At 43.4% G+C, this 19505-nt stretch overlaps 1 protein-coding gene across 1 annotated transcript in view; it reads left to right on the forward strand.

Annotated features, from left to right (window-relative positions):
- Positions 1–19499, forward strand: part of CEP170B (centrosomal protein 170B) — a 56269-nt gene extending 36770 nt beyond the window's left edge. The window contains 10 exon segments of the mRNA XM_031066158.1: positions 485–2194; positions 2197–2232; positions 5425–5674; positions 7903–8062; positions 11856–11894; positions 12441–12584; positions 13961–14049; positions 14595–14688; positions 15601–15652; positions 16373–19499. Coding sequence (XP_030922018.1) covers positions 485–2194; positions 2197–2232; positions 5425–5674; positions 7903–8062; positions 11856–11894; positions 12441–12584; positions 13961–14049; positions 14595–14688; positions 15601–15652; positions 16373–16608 — 2810 coding nt within the window. The 3' untranslated portion in view covers positions 16609–19499.
- The last annotated feature ends 6 nt before the right edge of the window (positions 19500–19505 follow it).

Below are 19505 nucleotides of genomic sequence, written 5' to 3' on the forward strand. Positions count from 1 at the left end.
TTTGCTCTGGGATATGAGTGTAGGAGAACTTGTACTGTGAAAAACACAATCTATTTAGTCAAATGGGCAATGTTGTTTAGAATGGCACTTAGAACATTGCATCACTGATGTCTGAAGGCTTTTCATCTCATTCCTGTCGCCTGATTGATGCTAGATGCCAGCAAGGTCATTATACTCCATAGTGCTTGTACTGAGAGGTATATTATGGGAAATGAATCCGACATGCTACCTTGAGAAGGGAAGGTGTTGGGCAGTGTGATTCAGCAAAGGAATTAAGTTTAATGTCTGTATTGATAAACCTGAAGGAGCAGGCACCAACCAGGCCCTGCTGATGTTCATATTACATAAAACCTTAGTTATAAGCACATCTTGTGAGTGCTTTTGTGGACTTGCACTTTGCAGGATCAAGCTCTTCCTAAACAAATAAATAAATAAGTGGCACAATTCTACAGTAATTGATTCTTTTCCACTTAACTCTTTTCAGAAAGTGGGGTACCCCCAAAACCTGGGGAACCAGAAAACTCTGTGCCCTCGAGAACAAGGCGCCTTCTTCCCCAGCTCCCTCCAAGTGATAAATCAGACAGCCCCACTCCCACGGTCCTGGTGTGCCAGGAGTCCTATTCAGAGGTTACCAAGAGAACCATTGTGAAGGACCACTGTGTGGAAGCCTATGGTGATTCCAGCAGCCACCTCTTCATCCAGGAGGACCTGGATCCGGATAGCCTCAGCGATGCCAGCAGATCTGATGATGGCTTCAGCACGGAAAAGGGCAAGAAATACAAAGAGAACAGCAAAATGCTAGAGCAGATGAGGGAAGACAATAGATCAGAGAGTCGGCAGCCAGGAGCCACCCGGATCTCTCACGTGAGAGCTGTGAGTGAGCCAGTTTCTACTTCCTTCTACATTGGTGATGACAGCAATGATGCAGAGGTTCCCTCCAAGCTCTCTATGAGTGTATCCCATGCTCGAGCAGACAAGGACAGCAAGGATCCGGAGTTTTCCTTCAAGTGTGCTGGCACACCAGTTTCTGGAAAGCCACCGGTCAAAGATGTTAGTGCTTATATAAACACGGCTGGAAAAGTTGTCATTTCCCTTCATCAGAGTCTTCCTCAAGATCAAGAAAATATGTCAGGAAAGGAAACGGCATCTTTTGTTAGACAGGAAAGTTTTACCAAAGATAAATCAAGCAGTGGTGTTCCTCAGAATAAACTCCCACATATTTCAAGTCACCCTCTGCTTAAAGATTTAGAGGCTGTTCGGTCAACTCGTATGGACTTTGGTCAGGACACTCATCTTCTGCTTAAGGACACTGAAACTGCCTTGGCAGCACTGGAAGCCAAACTGCTTGGTCAAAGCCAACAGCTGGAGCCGTCAGAAACTGCTGGTCAGCTGGAGGACTCCTTGTCAGGGGACTCAGATGTAGACACGGCCAGCACAGTCAGCTTGGTGAGTGGCAAAAACGTCCCAGCAAGTGCCCCGAAACGCAAAGCAGTTGTGAGCTTGCAGAAGGAGAAATCTTCCTCCACGCCATCCATCCAGGACCAGTGTGGGCAGCCCAGCGCTCGGGACAGGCTGACGGAGAAGAGGAAGACACAAGCACCAGAGGCCCCCAACCGAGCAGAGGCCGCCAAATGCTTCCAGATGAAGCGGAGCACTGGGACTCGAGGGTCACTTGACTTCACAGATGACGAGAGAAGTTCAAACTCACCCTACCTGCCAGTCCCAGATGCGGTTGTGTCTGACCACGAGCACTCGGTAACCCGGCCTGTGCCCAGGAGGAAACCTTTCACTCAGCCCACCAAGGAGGACCAGAGTAAAACGACCTCGAACGTGCAGAAAATCCAGCAGGTTCTCACCCGCTCCAACAGTTTATCCACCCCACGGCCCACGAGGGCCTCAAAGCTACGCCGCGCCCGGCTGGGAGATGCTTCAGACAACGAATGCGTGGATGCTGACAAAGCAGCCTCCAACTCGGATGCCACTGCTCAGGGCACCAAGCAGCCCACGGAGACGAAGAAGCTGTCCCGGCTGGACATCCTGGCCATGCCCAGGAAACGGGCAGGATCATTTACAGTGCCCAGTGACTCGGAGACGGCGCAGGCGAGGACGGGGTTTTCGGGCCGCAGCGCAGAGTCCTATCGCAAGACAGGTGTGTCGGAGGTGAGAGCTGCAGCCAGGAAAACAGCAGCTGCTGTCTTTCAAGCAGTGTCAAGTATTCCTCCTCATCATCCTGTAAGTGGTCCTGCTTTATGTTTCTCCCCTCTTCCCCTGTTTCTGACATACAGGCTGCACCATGGTTGCCAGGGATTAGTATCACAGTAGTAGAGGTGCTGCCTTGGTGAGTACAAAAGTCAGCACAGATGTTGAGATTTCATGTGGATTTGGAGACAGCAGAGCACTCTCACACTCAGTGAGATGGTATTGTGGTTATGTCTGTGAGGATATTCCAAATAGCTACTCCAGTGGTTTGTTTTTTGAACAACCAGTTGCCATTTGACAGTTGGCCATATTTTTTTTAATATAGAATTTAATGCCTTTCTAGTGCTACAAAAAATTCTGATCTGTTTTACTTGTAAGATTCAAAGTTTTCTCCCAGAGAGTTTATAATGATGTTGGTGGCAGCTGATGTCCAAGGTGGCAGGTTTGAAGGCATCTGAAACTGAAGAACAAAAAATACATGACCTTGTGTTGTGAAAGCTGTTCCCTTGTTGTTCCTGCAAATATAAATACAGAGCTAGACACTGCACATTGATTACCCCAAGAGATTGACACTTCTGTGTATTCTCACTGACTTTTGCCACAGCTAAGGCAGGTTCACAGTTGGGGTTCCCATGAGGCAGAGGTGTGGAGACTACATTGCCCTGTAGTTGAGCCCTCAATAGACCCTTGAAATATCAGCATTTTTCATACTGGAACCAGCCTTTAATTAAGAGGTGGGGACAATTCAGATGACAACTTTGGGATGGTAATTGGTAATGGGAGATTGTTCCTGAAACCTTTGGTCTAGGTTGAGGTCTATGCCTGTAGTCCCTGACCTGCCACAGATGTGGCAAAGCAGGTGTGTTTGCTTAGGATTTTAGGAATGATTGGCAGCCAAAGGGACAGGAAGAACCCCTTTGGCTGGATTTCTCAGTCCTCTTGAGTAGAATGCTATTTTCAGCAGTTTCATGATTTTGTAAGGGGTCTTGGAGTTCTGGATGTTTCCTGTAATATACTTTCATACAGCTGAGTATTTATCCCCTTTGCAGTATTCATTTTTATTGCATGCTAAAAATGTTATTTGCTGCTTGTTTTGGATTGTTTTAGTACATTCAGCTTCACATTTAATTTTAGTGATTTTTTTTTCTTACACACTTGTATATGCATGTAAATCAGAATGTGATTAAGCTAAAAGAGTATGTACAGTCTCTGCTCTTGCCTTTTTTTGAGATGATGCTATTATTAACTTCTTGTTAATGCTGATAAACAAATTTAAAGCAAGATAATGTGGTCAGTTTTCCAAACAGGAGGTGCTCTTTGCACTCCCTCTGCCTTTGGACCACAGGCTTCAAATCATTTGGAGAAAAATGATAAGTGTTGGCCAGTTCTTTATTTAAATGAATTGGTTTTTGATTTCCACACCTCTGTAGCTGCATGCTAACACCTCTCCTTGTCCATAGTTGCAGCAGATGATGCTAATCCTTCCTCTGAACTAGTCACTCTTAAAATACTAACCTCCTAATTCTTTGATAGGATTGTGAACCTTGTGCAAGCTCTAAGTACATGCTGGTGTGTTCTGAGCTTCATTGTGCTTGCTGTTGTGTGATCCATGCTCCTGTACTAATGCTGTTATAGACATAGCAAATCAGCAGCTAGAACTCCCTTCCTGCAACAAGAGTGACATGTTGTTAAACTGGACTATTGCACTGTGCCATCAAGACTTTTTTTAGCACGATGCAACAACCCTTGAAAGCTTTGAGTTCAAGCCTAGGGGATAAGGAGGCAGATGTGGCTGATTTATTCCAGGAGTTCTTAGTGTTTAGCTAACCACAGGAGTTCCCAACTCTCCCAGTGGGAGAAAGTTAATCTCACTAATGGAGGAACAGCATGAACTGTCTGCCCATGAGACAAGAAATGCCAGTATATTGTTGGGCCATCTGAAGTAGCTTTCTGTGAAAGTCACAGATAACATCAGAATTATCCAAGTTACCAGTTCTGAGAGCTAAAGGCCTGTCTCCCATGCTCCTCTGTGTACACAATTTGTTTACTCAGGGTAATTTAAATGATACTGAGGGAGCTGATTCTGATTTCCCTTGGCGTACAGACATAGAAAATGAGTCTCATCATTTTAAAATTGCTGTTCAGTGACAGGGTGACCTCTTGATTCTAAAACTGCATTTAAAAAAGAGATATAACTCTGTGAATTGAATATAAGCAAATTTATTTTTATTATATATATAAATATCCTAAGCTAAGGCATTATTGTAGCTATGGGTGAGATAGCAATGTCTAGGAATTCTTCTTTCACTATACAGTAATTATCTATAGTTTCTACCTGCATCTTACACGCCAAATTAGTTGGTTTTGTTTGTGTGGTGTATGATGCTGACTTAATTCACAGAGTGTTTCAGTGTTAGGATTGTCTTGGTAACACAGTGTAGTTTTTTGGTGTTGTAATTCTAAATAACTCGTCTGGTTCTGTGTTTGGTGGGTCTTCATTCTCCAGGGGTGGACAGAAGGGAATGAAGTAGTACCTGTAGAGAGTATAGTGAGGCAGCAAACATTGGGAGCCCAGTTTTCAAACAAGGACACTTTGGCATTTCCCATGCAAGGAAGACCTGGGTGTCTACAGATCTGCAGAACAAGTTGGGATAAGTGAGCAGCTTCCACTTGGCTCCAGGGCTTGGAGCCAGTCCTGACTGTGAACACTTTCTTGTAGAGTGTCATTAATGGTGAATTGTGAGGCAGGAGGTGAACACAGGGTGTGGACTCTTGCAAATAACACCAAGCACCAACAGTCTACTCTTCACTCCTTCTGCTTGTACTTGAATCTAATTAGAAAGGTATCTGCAGGCTTGAAAATTGGGCTCTCTTTAGAAAAGGACTTCTGTGGGATTATGAGGAGTCTGAAATGTGTGCTACTTATACACAGAGCTTCTGTGCATGGAAAACCAAGCCTGTGGTAGTAATTTACTACAGTGGAGGCGTTAACACAGTCATTATGATTTTCCATTGGAATTTTCCACTCCAAATTTGTACAGTGAATGGGAGCCAAAGAGGGGCTCAACTTTGAAATAAGCTCAGAGAATGTGGTGTTTTAACTTAAGATCTGCACAGAAACTCTCCTTTCCTTGTGCTCTTGGGCTAGTTTTGTGTTACCTTTCAGCCTTTTGTAGTTACTCTTGACTACTGTCCTCAGTCTGAAACCAATTCATTTTTTATAAGCATCAAGGCGGAGACCACAGGGTTCAGATTACACTTCCACTTCGGAGGAGGAATATGGCTCAAATCACAGCTCCCCTAAACACAAACGCTCCCATACTTCAACAGCCACACAAACACCAAGGATACGTGGCTCTGGGCTGGGCAAGCAGAAGCACAACGGCAGAGAAACAGACGAGGATGAGGATTTTGATGACAACCCTGACCCCTACAACTTCATGGCGCAAACAGCAGAGATAGCAGAAATAGCCAGGTGAGGTGGGGCTTTATCTGTTAACCCACGAGTTGAAAATGGGTTGTTTTTTCCCTGGTGTTCAAATCAAGCCCAGGCGTGGGGGTAGAAGGAGAGGCTCTCTCCTGTTGTGTGCCCACATATCCTTTGTATATGAACATTGACTTGGAAGGGTTTCATGAACCTTTACAGCCTGGATGTGCTGGTTGTACCTTGTATCTACAAAAGGCCATGGTGCAGGGCATTGTCTCTTGCTTTGTTTCTTGTTCAAGCTGTGGGAAGTCTAATTGTTTATACCTGCATAACTCTGCTCTCTGCTGGAAGTCACAGTGTGTGGGTGTATGGTGTGGTTGGTGTGAACTCTCTTAATTCTCTGCAGAGGAAGTCAAATGGATTAGCAAAGACTGAATATGTAAACTCTTGAAGCTGCTTTGCCTGAAGCTGGTCAGGGAGCTGTAAGAAATAGCTGCAGGGCAGAAACCTCTTTGCTTGGCACAACTGAATCTGAACCTGTCTAGACCTTGTATATAAATGAATCGTTGCTTAGCTTGATGTCCCTGGATACGGTGCTTGCTGTGTACTGGTGGTCTGATGGTTGCCTGGAGGACTTCAGCAATAAAGCAAAATAGATTCTTTTTTTAAACAGTGGCATTTGAGGTTTGTCATCTCTCTAATATGCAACTGTGTTATGCCAACTTTCCAGAAATACTGGTCTTCCATTGTACTGGCCATACTTGAAATACTTTTGCCTGAGGAAGCTGCCTTGTGTCTGCTTTTGGCCACATTGCCCTCGCCACTGCTGTGCTCATCTCGAAAGGGCTTTTCTTGCTGAAAGTTGCTGTCAGGCTGCTAGAAAGTGTGTCAGGCTTCAAACCAGGCTGCTCTACCTGTGCAGCACAAAGTGTGTGTGTGTGTGTGTGTGTGAGATGCCAGAGACCCTCCCAGCAGCATTCCCAGCACGGGGAGCTCGGGCTCTCAGCAGCTATAAATAAAGGGTTGCGTCAGCCTCGTCTGGCGCTGCACCGTGCAGGGCTCTGTCACAGAGTCTGCCTGGCAATTGCAGCTCTGATTTCCCTTGCTGCTCCCGAATTAACTGGGAGGGGTTTAGAGGAGTCAGGGAGAGTTAAAAGGGAAAATGCCACTTGTTTAAAGTAGTGAGTCACATAATGGAGGTGTTTGGTGACAGCTCTATCCAAACCAGCAGAGAGGGGTTACCTTATGCAGGCAGCTCAGCCTGCATTTTATTACTTCAACTGTGCATTTTCTTTCCAAGGAAATGTTTTGATGAACTGACAGTTTTATCACATTGCTTGTCTTCCTTGTGGGTGCCTTCCAACTTGGAATATTCCATAATAACATGGGGTTTTTTGTTGGGTGGGGTGTTTTGGGGGGTTTTTTTGGTAGGTTGTTTTGGGTTTTTTTATTAAAAGAAGACCGTTGTTTCAAATGAATCTGACTAGCTGTAAGATAATCTTTTCTCATGGAAGTTTTCCTTTAAAACTACCACAGCAGCTACTTCTGGTCTGAAGGGTTTTTTTAAAGCTCTACTACCAACAATCCAGAGACTTAGGAACTGTTTTTGAGCTCTAGAGCAGATAGAGCAAGGTCCTGCCAGCACTGAGTGTTAACTGGACACCTGTCAAGGGGCTTGAAGTTTCAAGATTTGTTCTCTGAAAACCAGATCCCTCTAATGTATGCTATGCTTATCCTCATAATCCCTTAGCTCTTGTGGAGAATGTGGAGGCATATTGTGATTTTCAGTCTACAGACCACAAGGAAAATGCAAGAGGAATTGAGTTTTTTTTCTTTTATTAAAAAAAAAAATAATTTTTCCCCTGTACGTACTTTTTAATGGAAAACAAGACCCAGGAAGAAAAATTAACTGTACTGTATTAAGAAAACAAACAATCAAGAGAAAGAAGTAGAGTGAATGGGTGGGGGAGCAAGAGCATAATTTTTTTTATGGATTGTCTCTACTTTCTGGCAGTGTGTAGTCACTAGAACTTGCTTTCTATCAGTTCTCCACTTTGAAGCTGGATTCAGCAGGGAAGGGGATTTATTTTTTATGCAGCCAGAACATTCCTCAGCACCCTGCCAAGGCAGCCCAAAAAACCCTGCTTGCCCTAGCCTCTGCAGAGGTTATAATTCCCACAAACCTTTTGTGGCTCCTCTTTTTATATGTTATGAACGTGAGGCATGTTGTATTTATTCTGTGTCCTGATGGTTCTGCTTCATTGCCTGTGCTTTAGGCTCAGCCAGACCTTGGTGAAGGATGTGGCCATCCTTGCTCGGGAGATTCACGACGTTGCTGGAGATGGGGACTCACAGAGCTCCTCGGGGACAGGACCCAGCCCCTGCCTCAGCTCTGTGCCCAACACTCCGGCTTCCACCATATCTGCCAGAGAAGAGGTACGGTGGGATCACTGACATCTCTGCCCCTTGGTGCTAGTGAGTGCCTGGGGCATGGCTGGGGTGGGAGACCAGGGCAGCATCCCCAGTTGCTGCAGCACTGAAGAAACCTTCATTCCTTGTCCTCCTAAAAAGCACCACTAGAAAGACCAACTGCAGCCTATTTAGGGTGCTCTTTATTTTCTCCTCTCTGCTGCGGCCAGAATCATATAATTTCCTAAGGCTTCTGTTTGGATGCTGATCCCTGAAATTTGCATCTGAGGAACGGGATGGAGAAGATGTGTTGTGCTGCTGTGCCAGGGAGCCAGAGCCTTCCTCTTTGTTTCACACAAGGCACTGACCGTGTGTGCTGGGTGCACTCTCTGTGTCAGCTGTGTTTTGTGCTTCTGCTGTGTCCTTTCTGCCAGGACTGTTGAAATGCTGTGCAGGTGTTGCTTGAATCCCTTCCCTCCATCTGAGTATTGATGGAGGAGGGCAGGGACTCTGGGAGCTGGGCAGGGAGGCAGGCAGGTAGCTTGGGGAATGCTGTTCCCCAGCCCTTCAGTGAAGCTGTGGCTTCCTCCCAAACTGTGTAGCACAGTTTGTCTGCACTAGGTTGGGAAGGAGAGAGGCAATTTCTTAATTTGTTTCACCAGTGCTGCAGCACAGGGACCAGCTCAGCTCAAATTTGGCTGCAAGGTCACCAGGAGGCTTCAGATGCTGAAGCAAAATTGCCTTTGCTATTGTTTAAATCCAGATTCCCTCATGTGTACCACCAGTGTGGGTTTAAAAAATACACAGCTCTGTGCTGCTCAGATGGTTCCCCTGGCCCCCTGTTGTCTTTGTTGTGAGAATTGCAGACCCATCCTAGGCAGGGTTCAAAGCTGAGACCCAGCCTGTTGCTCTGCCAAGAGGATCCTTGGAGGCCCAGTGATCCTGTTGTGATCAGCACTAGAGGTGCAAAGCAGAAGTTTAGGGAGATACCCAGAAGATCAGGCAAGTGTGGCTGTGGTTGTGCTAAACTGAGACCAGCTGCAGCCTGCTCAGGGATGGGTTTGTCCTGGGGCCTTTTGGAGCCAAAGTGCACAAGTGTTTCACAATAACTGCAGGCTCTGAGATAAAGTGTTTTATTGCTGTGTTTCCTTGCAAGTGCCACACCTGCCAAGCTGCCTTTTGTACTATTCTTTTCAAGCAGTAAAGGTGACATGCCTACTGTACTTCTGACTTGCAAATGAAACATTTTACAGGGCTCCCGCTTGCTTACAAAAAAGCAGGGGAGGAAGAGCAGCATCCCTGCTTTTTTTTTGGAGTGCCACTGAAGGGTTCAACCGTATCTCATACAGAGGGATGTTTCCAGCTGCTAGAGGGGGACACCTGGAAAACAGTGTTTCTGCTCTGTGCAAAATGACAGGCTCCAAAGTGTGGTGATGAATAGCAGAATCACAAACCCAGGATTGCTCAGACCTGGATGAGGGTTTCTCTGTGGGTTTGCAGTGCTGCTGTGTGGGACATGCCAGTCAGTCCCTCACAACAGTCAGGAGAGCAAATTCAGGACTGTCACACTGTACGGAGTGCTCCTGGCAGTGCCCACTGCCAGAGCAGTTTTGAGATCTTACAGTGGTGTGAAGGACGAAGCCCTGATATTAATCAGTGAAGACAGATCAGGAGCAATAACCTTTGGTGTGTTCAGGTAGTGGCTGAAAACACTCTAAAGGCTTCAAATGAGGCTTCCTCTGAGCAGGAGTGGGATATCAGCATGATTTCAGCAGGGCCAGCATCGGGCAGGCCATTTGAGTATGCCCAAAATGCCAAAGTGCATCGGTGTTGCTGCCTGACGTGATCGATAGCCAGGAACAGGTTCCATCAGCAGGGCTTTCTGCTGGCAGTGCTGAGATGTGGGGCCAGATCCCAGCTTGGGATCCTAAACAGTGCAGCATGGGGCTCTTGTTACAAATGCCAACAGTATAAACTGATGTGAGTTTAATAAACAGACACCTCATCTTTGGTGCTGGACCAGATTCAGCACCAGTTCACTGCCATGCCTGCTTCCCCCAGTCTGAGTGTTGTTGAAACTGTGCTGAATTAATAATTTTGGCTTAATGCAGAGAAGCTGCTGGGAAATGTCTGAAGATCAGTGTGTGTGATGCTAAGCACTGTGAATTTTGTGTGTGTTTATCAAACAACTTTATATTAAATATTCTAGGAAAGGAAATAGTGATGAGAAATAGCTACCATGGTTATAATAGTAATATATTGAAAGATCTGATAGAAGGAATTATGTGAGTGAGAAAAGTTTTCTCTGTGTGGGTGTCTCTTATGCTGCAATGGTTTATGCAGTGTTGTATGCCATTCTGCATTCTAGTACTAAATATTTATATCTATTCCAAAAAAGTGGGGGAAAATGCAGGAAAAATAAGTACTGATACTGGAATCACTTTTGAGTGTTTAATGCTGTACCAGAAACATCATCTGGGACCAGTGTGTGGTTGGCATTTCTCAGCCTCAAATGAACTGCTTTTTAAATTAGTTTCATTAAGAAGCTTGGTTAAAGTTTTAATGAGGAGTATCCTCTTATAAGTTAAGGTGGAGCCTTAGATTTAAACCTTATTCTTCAGTTTCTGTTCTTTCAGATTCAGTGCTGGCTTGGATGTTTGCCAAGGAAGCTTTCCATTTCCCCAGTGTATATTTGGGGTGGTTTTGTTTTTCTAGCCTCAGCTGTATAGTTTATGATAAGATAGACTCTTGGCATACAGAGCTGAGTACTGCTACAAATTAAGCAAATTTTAAGGGGAAAAAAACCCCAACAAAACAACAGAACAAAAGAAACAGTTCAGCAAGGGTGAAACCCTAGTGATTCCTGTTTACCAAAGCCTTGGGTTGTTTGGGATGCTTTGCTTTGGGGGTGTGTAGGTTTTGCAGGACCCAGCTTTTTGCAGAGCTCAGCCATCAAACTTAAACCTCAGCTGCTGCAAACACAGTCAGGTTGGATCATCCCAAATCATTGGCTACTTCTGCAAATCTTATCCCTGTATAACATTCTTTTGGCAGGTCTTTTTCAAAAACGTTGATAACGATGTAACAAAAACTAAAGAGCCTGATTAATTTGTTAAGTTGTTGTGTAACATACTCAGTATGAGTGTTGGTACAGCAAGAGGAAATGCTTATGGGTGTGATGGAACAGAAAATGTGAGAACAGAACAGGTCATGTACAGAATCTCCTGGGATGGTGGAGCAGGTGCTGTCCTTACCTTGTTTTCAGCTGGTTGTGCTGAGACCTGCTCACTGTAGGAATATCTCATTCCCTTCTGACACTTCTACTGCTGCAGTCAGCCTAACTTACTGTTTCTGGCCTTGATGAAAGGAAGCTTATTAGCTAAATATTTTGGCTGTTCTGCCCCTGTGCTATAATATCTCACGCCTGCTGTCTGTGTATAACCCAAGTGCTGCTGCTTAGTGTGGGGAACCTGGACCTTGGATGGCACACAGTTTCCTCACAAGGAGCTGTGTGCTTTGCCAACCAAAGAGCCTCTTGGGCTGGGTGTTCATCCCTTTCCCAGAGCACTGTGGATTTCACTCAGCAAGTCCAGTTTGGAGTAACTGGGGATCTGCCCAAGGCCACCTCAGCACAACTGGCTGCTGACCAGGATCTCCGTGGGCTTCAGTGCATGATGGAGGGTGGGCACCAAGTGCTGGTCCTCAGGAATGTGCTTTTGGGAATGTCAACCCCAAATAACCCCAAACCCCGTGTTCTCTTTGATACTTGCTGTCACAGTCATTCACTAGCATTGATCTCTTTGTTTCTGTTTTAACACAGATTGCTCGTAGATCTTTTCGGCTGGCATATCCATCTCAGGTGCACTTTCCATCCCATTATTTTTGTATCTCTGTCTTGTCACTGTTATTTTCTTCCCCTTCTTTTAAAGTTTTTGTCAGTAAACCCAACAGGAGTAACTGTCTTGTCATTTCTGTTCTTCTTGTTAATTATTTGCTTTTTTAGTGGTTTTGTATTGCTTTTTCATCTCTTTCATGTGTTACTAAATGGTTTCTGATTAATTTGAGTGTGTCTTTAATGTTGCGTTGATATATTAAGACATAAGATATGGGAAAACAGGGTCCTTTAGAGTTTTAGTTAAATTCAGAAAAGACAAAGATGTACATTTCCATACATGCTCAGGACTCAAAATTTTAAAGTAGAATAGCCCCACAGAGTTTTGTGGTATGACTCCAGTGGGTAGGCACTTGCAGGATTGGGGTCTAGTAATTTGCTTACGAGCCCATACCTGTCTGAACAAGACTTAAGTAAATCAGTGTTCCTCTAAATCTGCAATACCTGCAGTGGGTGCCTGTGAGCCTGCTTTCCCTACTAATTTTTAATGACTCATTACTCATTATTTCCAAGTTGGTGCAACACATTCCAGAAGCAAGTCTGAACTACCAGAAAGTGCCTCCGGGATCAGTAGAACTGAAGGATTTTGACCAAAATATGAATGACAACAGAGAAGAGGATCCCTCAAGAAAAACAAGGACAAGAAACCGTGAGGAGGCAGGCCACCTTTTTCTTTACTTTATATATGACATGGTTTTAAGCTGCTGTATGTCTTCTTGTTCTTTGTAAGCTGCCAAAGGAGGCTGCTCAAAAAATCCCCAAACCCACACTTCATCAGCAGCCCTGATGTGTGGGTATAAAACAGTGTTTAAAAAGAAAAAAGAGGAAAAGAACCACCCCTCTTGCCAGTAGTGACTGGAACTTTCCTCTCTTGTGTAAAATGCCAGGCTTCATCACCTGTTTTTGGGAGCACACATTCAGTGTCAGAGCCTTCTTAGGCTGCTTCACTGCTGTCTTAGAGAAGAACTCAAACATCTCAACTTTGAAATCTGAAGCACTGATAGTTTAATGGCACCTTACACTGTTCTGCAGCTGGCATCCTGGTTAGAGCTGCTCATGGAGCAGCAGTGGCAGGATCTGGACCTTAGGAGGGGGTGTGTGACTAGTGGCACAGCTGGCTTGCTGTGCCCTGCAGTCTGTGAGCATTGCTCCCTCCAATGTTATGTGCAGGGTGACCAAAAAAAATCACTGGGGTGATGCTAAAGGCTGGGAAAGCCTGGCCTGCACTGGAAGCTGGGGATGGTGTTGGGATGAGGGGTGTAGTGGGGTGATGGTGCCAGGAGGAGGAGGGGAAAGCTGCTGATCCAGCACTGGCTGTTGCTCCTGCCAGCTGTGGTGGGAAGGAGGAGCTGGGCAGAGGCTTCAGGGAGGCAGGGGGGCAGAGCTGGCTCCAGCAGAGCCACTCTGGAGGTGGAGTGTGACTCACACGGGCACATACAGGGGACTGTGGGCTGAGCCACGGGAGCTGATCCTGTCCTGTGACTGCTTTGAAGCAGTCCCTTCCTCTCCTGTAGAGAAGTGCATAAAAGGTGCAGCTTCAGAGTGCCCCCAGCATGATGTGGGCTTTCCTGGCAGAAGCCTGGAGGCTCTGCTAAGCCACAGGACTTGAATATTTGGGGTTTGATAGTATTTTAATAAAGCAGAATGTAGCATGGTGGGATACCTGGCTGTGAGGGTGGTTTGAACTCATATGTGTCACATTAGATAGTTTCAGCAAGACTGCTTGTGGGGCTTCTTGCATTGTGAGTTGACTTTTTGGGTTTTTTTTTTTCTGAGGTGTGGAAAGTCCTAAGTGCTGTTCTTTCAGAAATGCTTATGTTACTGCAAACAGCTCTGTCTCTAGAAAAAGTCTGAACAAATTAGTATTAACTTTTTTGCCAAAGTGCTGTAATAAAGCCACATGTCATCTTAATCTCCCTTGAACTTCAAGTATCATCCACACAAACAGTGGAGATGATTTACTGTACAAAAAAGTCCTGTTTCGTAATATGCTGCTTTTGCTAAAAGTTTTCCAATCTGTCCTCGTATTTTAGGTAATCTTTGACAATCTGATGTTGAACCCAGTGTCCCAGTTATCACATACAATCCGTGAAAATACAGAAAACCTCGCTGAAAAAATGAAGTAAGTAACTTCTTGTCCCTGGCCTGAAATATTGACTTGCTGGTGAGTTTATTGACTTGCTGCTTGTGGAAGATACTGTACTGTTGTCTTGGAAAGTTCTGTAATCAAGATGCAGGGAATCTACATGTAGGAAATTGTGTGTGTGTAGTGAACCAGAGGTAATACGATTATTTGCTATCACTTTTCCTCATATCTTTGGCCTTTGGAATTTTAATGTTGGATTTGCCTGTTGGTGCCTTGACTTTGAAATGCTGCCTATGCAGGAGATACAGCAGAAAACTGGTGGTTTGTCTCTTTTTACAAGGCTCTTGTAAATATGCAGTATGTTACCAAGCTTGTGAAATCTTTTCAAAGTTTGTTGTTGCTCTAGAGACATCAGAGGGAAGGACTTTGGATTGGATTGTTCCTAAATCAGCTGAAAGGAGCTTTATCCAGCTGCTAATCCACTAATCTCTTTTGTTGCCACATCTTGTGATAATTAAGTCTTTTAAAGAAGCAGTTTTTTGATGGCAATTTTAAGATCTGCTCTACTTTTTGTATTACAGGATTCTGTTTCAAAACTCAGAAAGGACCTGGGAGGAAATGGAGGCCAAAATCAATTCAGAAAATGAAGTGCCAATTCTGAAAACATCAAACAAAGTAAGTCCATGCAAACAAGTGAAATACTAAAGACTCGATCCATGAAAGCTTTGTAAGAAACCAAACCAACAATCTCTGACCCTTCTCAAATCCATTTCTGGAATTTCTGGTCCATGTTCATGTGTTGAACTGCTGGATTTCGTTACTGTTGGAAGTGTCACAGAGTGAGTTCCTTCTGTGGTTGTGTTTCACCAAACTCTTTACCAGTTCCTTTGCAAATGATCTTCAAAGACTGGGTTTCTGAACAGATGTTGAAGTTCAGGGTCATTAGGCCTCATTTAAACATTTACCAAAGGATCACCTGCCATGTGGTTGCCACAGCTTCAGTTGCAGACAGGTGTTTCTCATGAATGTTTGTTTTCTTCAGCTGGAACTGTTTGATATTAGGGCAGTAAAAATCCACCTCAGGCTGCCTTCACTCAGGTGATTCAGCCTCAAGATGGTGCTTGTGCTCTCATAGCCTTTCATTGTCCTTGAAGGGGATTGTCAGTAAGGATTTAAGTGCAGTACCCAGTGAATATGATTAATGCTAAACAACCTCGTGCTAGACCTGTGCAGCTTGGTGCTGCAGCAGTATAAATGTGGCCAAATACCCTGTCTGGTCTAGGAGTTGAGTTTATAAATATCTTTGTGTATTTCATATTAAGGAGGAGTCTTTGTACAGGTGTAGCATTTCATAAAAGCCACTGTGGCTGTGAATGGGGTGCTGCAGTAGCACTTGGTGGCACAGTGCAGAGCAGGCTCCCTGTGCACTGACCAAATGCCCCTCAATGCAGCTTCTCTGGTTAATGAGAAGGTTGGGCCTGACATTGAATCTTCTTGATCAGATAATGCAGAAGCAGTAACACTAGATTCCTGTGTCAGTCGAGTACTTTGTTGCTTAATTTTCCTTTCTGATGCTTTTGTTTCTAGGAAATCAGTTCTATCCTGAAGGAGCTCAGGCGAGTTCAAAAACAGCTTGAAGGTTGGTCATCTAAAATGTTCCTGTTGTCTCTCAAATGCCAGTAGAGTTGCACAAAATAAAGTATTGTTGGCCTGATCTGTCAGTGAAAGCTGGGAAAGGATGCAGAAGTTGAGGCTGTTACCACAGTGCTGTCTGATGAATGCATAGGGAATTAACAGTAGATTTATCTTATATTGCCTATTTTTAGGAAAATTTTTTACTATTGAAATGTAGAAGCTGTTGCTATGGAAATGCTTTGTTTGTGGTAGTTAGCATATTCCCATAAGATAAAATGGTGCAGGACTGTTCTGATGAAATAATATTTAGCAGCTCTTTCAGCCAGTAAGCTGTGCTGTGCTTTTTGGACTTGAATTTTCCATGTGGTTCTCTGCACTAGGAAAAGCAAGACAAGCTCTTGCATCATCTAAAAGCATAATAAAAACATGTAAAAACACCTAGGCATCATTTTGGGCTCCTGCTAAAAGCTTGCCATTTGGCTGCTGTATTTGTCTTTTCCAATTTAACCAGAAAGTTGAGAGTCCACATCTCTTCAGTCTGGGAGAGGTTTTGCTTGGTAAAGCTGTTTAGACCTGAAGGTACTAATGAAGAAAATAACCTGACTAAAATGAACAAAAGTACTTTTTACAGTTCTACTGCCTTCAAAATGAAGGCAGCAAACTTTTGTTCGGAAGCTTTGCTGACTGCTGCTAATGTGTTTATGTCTCTTTTTTTCTCCCCTAGTCATAAACGCTATCATTGACCCTACTGGAAACTTGGATATAGTTGCCAGTAACAAAGCATCTTCTGCTGCTAAACAATCTACAGCCACTAAAGTCAGGACTGCTAACAATTCTGGGTCCACACTGGAGACTTTGTCCCTAGCACAGATGAGAAACTACGCTCAGAAATCGAACTGTGGGTCTTCTAGCTTGCAAGATTCGAATTTCATTCCAGATGGAGAGAAATATGTGATCTGATACAATATTTTGTATTGCTGTTATACTGTAATCTACTGTTGCATTAGTATTGTGTATGAGTGGTTTGTGGACAGTTTGTGTGGAGCAGTTCTTTAGATTGCTAACACGTTGCACAAAAAAGAAAAATCTATGCTGTGAGGGTGAATGGAAAGTCTATGTATGCCTTTTAAACAAGACTAGCACTGTGGAGCAGCACATACTCAGCACAGAGGCAAACTGATTTTTACTAAATTACTCATTTATTCTTCCAGTGTGCCATAAGAAAACAGGCTTTGCATATTTTCCATTCAATACTGCTGAGGCTAAAGTGCTCTTGCATTGGCCTGTTTATAACTATTCAGTTGTAATAAGGCTCAATTTGAAAAAAAAAGACACCTTTTTGGTACTATATTTGTTTGGGTTTTATTTGGTTGAATTTTTTTGAAGTGTACAAGTGAAGCATTACAACTCTGTTGGAATCAACTTGCAAATCCAACAGAACAATTGTGCAATATCATGGGTTTCTGAGAGAAACCCTTACTTGCAGTTGTGTAAGATTTCCTTTCAGCAGTCATAAAAAAGAAGCCACACTGAAGTTGTGCATCTGTTTTTCAGTCTAAAACCCAAAACAAGACAGAATAAACCCTTTTGTTTTTTCTCTTGGGAAAGTATAAAAGTTAATAATGGTATGAATGTAAGGACTACTGATACACCTACTATTTTTGATTATTTTTCAGACCCAAAGTTTGGGGTAGGTGCAAAAAGTTATATTTTACAATTCAGCTTGCCAAATTTTCATGATTTTGGTACAAATGCTGTCTTTAAGCTGCTTTTATTTTTTAATTTAAATATACAGTCTTTTCGTAATGAGCTACAAATGCTCTTGGCTGGGCCAAAGACTAAGATGTTTGCAATTACCCAATTGCAAAGAAAACCATCTGTTCCAATGGCTCGTGGAATAAACTCAATTACACAGTTGCTGTGAACTAGTGCAATCACTTGACAGCACTGAAAAAATAATGGCTTCAATGTAGCTCCACCTTTATGGCTAGTTCTGTTATGAGTTTATTTTCAATGCAAAAGTGCTTGTGAAGGCCACCATTGTGGTGTTCCTCAGAAACTATTCAACAGTGTCAAGCACTTGTATAGGTACGTTTGGGATTTTTGTCTCTGGATTTAATTTTTGGTCCATTATAATTCTAGAAACACTAAAGATAGTGTACAGTTGTTTGAGCAATTTCTTATTTAACAAAAGTTGGGGTTTATATTCCGTCTTTGTGTTAAAATGCAAAACACTAAGCAATTTTTGTTGCTTTAAGAGCAAAAATTTTGGTTTTGAGGGGATCTCTTCCAGATGTGTTTGCTCCCAGTTTTTTCTGTCTTGTATCGATTCCTTTTTCATTCTTCCAGGTCAACAAATAGTAATCAGGTAAAGAAATTCTTTTGTAGCTGTGGAGGATACATTTACTGGGAAAGGTGAGCAGATGAGTTCCACTTTGCCCTCATACAGTATGTAGTTTAACCAGTGAAAATGGTTTCCCAAGCTTGACTGCTTCTTGTGTGCTGACTCTATATTTTGGGGTGAATAGTGGATTCCTTAGTTAGCTTCAGTAGTTACCTGAGCTTTCCTGCTAGGATGTTGTAACTGTGGGAGCCTGTTAAAATAATTTACATAAATAGGGATGCTCACAAAGTGTTTAACCTTACTAGTGAAGAAGGTGATTGCTTTCCTGGTGGAGCCAGGAAATTTAATCAATTTCAGCAGAGACAGGATCGGTCCCAAAATGGGAGTATGTCAACACACCATTAGTTTATTTTTGAGCCTGCAAGATGCTGGCTGGTAAATAGTAGGTGCAGATATCCTTCCAAGATTTCCAGTAGGCTATAAGCTCATCTGCTTGTGTGGAGATGCCCTTCCATGAAGAAATCTGCTGGATTTCACATAGATGAATGCAGAATAAAAAGAATTTGCCCTTGATGTTGTTCTGCCTGTAATATACGCACTATCTGAATGTGTTAATTCAGTCGTTGATTCTGATCTGTCTTTTCTTGAAATACCTGACTGTGTCCTTGGTGAATATCATAAGTGGTGGTATCATTCCTGACATATGAAACACAATTTTTCAAGCCCTTCTTAGTCAGGGTTTGAACTGACCAGGTGCTACCCCAACTCACTAGTAGTCAAAGGACCTTCACAGATAAGGTGTTGCTGTTAGTTTCAGTTTTGCTCTAGAACAAGTGAATTATTAAGGCATAAATCTGACTTCTCTGATTATTTGTTATTTTCACATCTTCATGGCTATGCGCAAGTGGATTCTGTTTCTCTGCAATGTGTCCTTGATGGGACTTCTGTTTACTTTCACTTGAAAATTGCTTGATTTTCTTTGATTCTTGAACACATCAGGGAGGGATTTTTCTCCCTTGGTTGCTCTGTTCTGAACTAGAAGAGAGCAAGCCCACAGACACCTTGCATCAATTAAATCAACCTGCAAAATACAGTACCTCTTCAAGTGACTAATGAGGATACAACAATCAGTGTCTCTTGATAATTTGGAAATGAGTGTGTGAAGGCAGGGAGGATGCACAGCTTGATTTGTTTTATTTGTGACTCAGCCAAACTGTAAAATGCTTCTGTGTCCTGACACAATGCTCATTCTTGGATCTTTGCATTTGAAAAGGTTTTGCTAGTCAACAATGAAATGCATCGTTTTTTCTTGTGTTCACTGCTTCTGAAGTACTGTGGTTTGCACTTGTCTGCTCCAGATAAGCCAAAGAGCTATCCACTCCTTTGCTGATTGTTGGTTCTTACAAGCAGTACTGTATGCAACCATGGAACCATGCCTGTGTGACTCCAGTGTAACCTGCCCCATGTGTAGTGGTGTATCTGGGGGGCCCAGGATCAGTCCATGAGATTCCTG

Source organism: Geospiza fortis, unplaced genomic scaffold (assembly GCF_000277835.1).
Source record: "Geospiza fortis unplaced genomic scaffold, GeoFor_1.0 scaffold23, whole genome shotgun sequence".
Lineage (NCBI taxonomy): Eukaryota > Metazoa > Chordata > Aves > Passeriformes > Thraupidae > Geospiza > Geospiza fortis.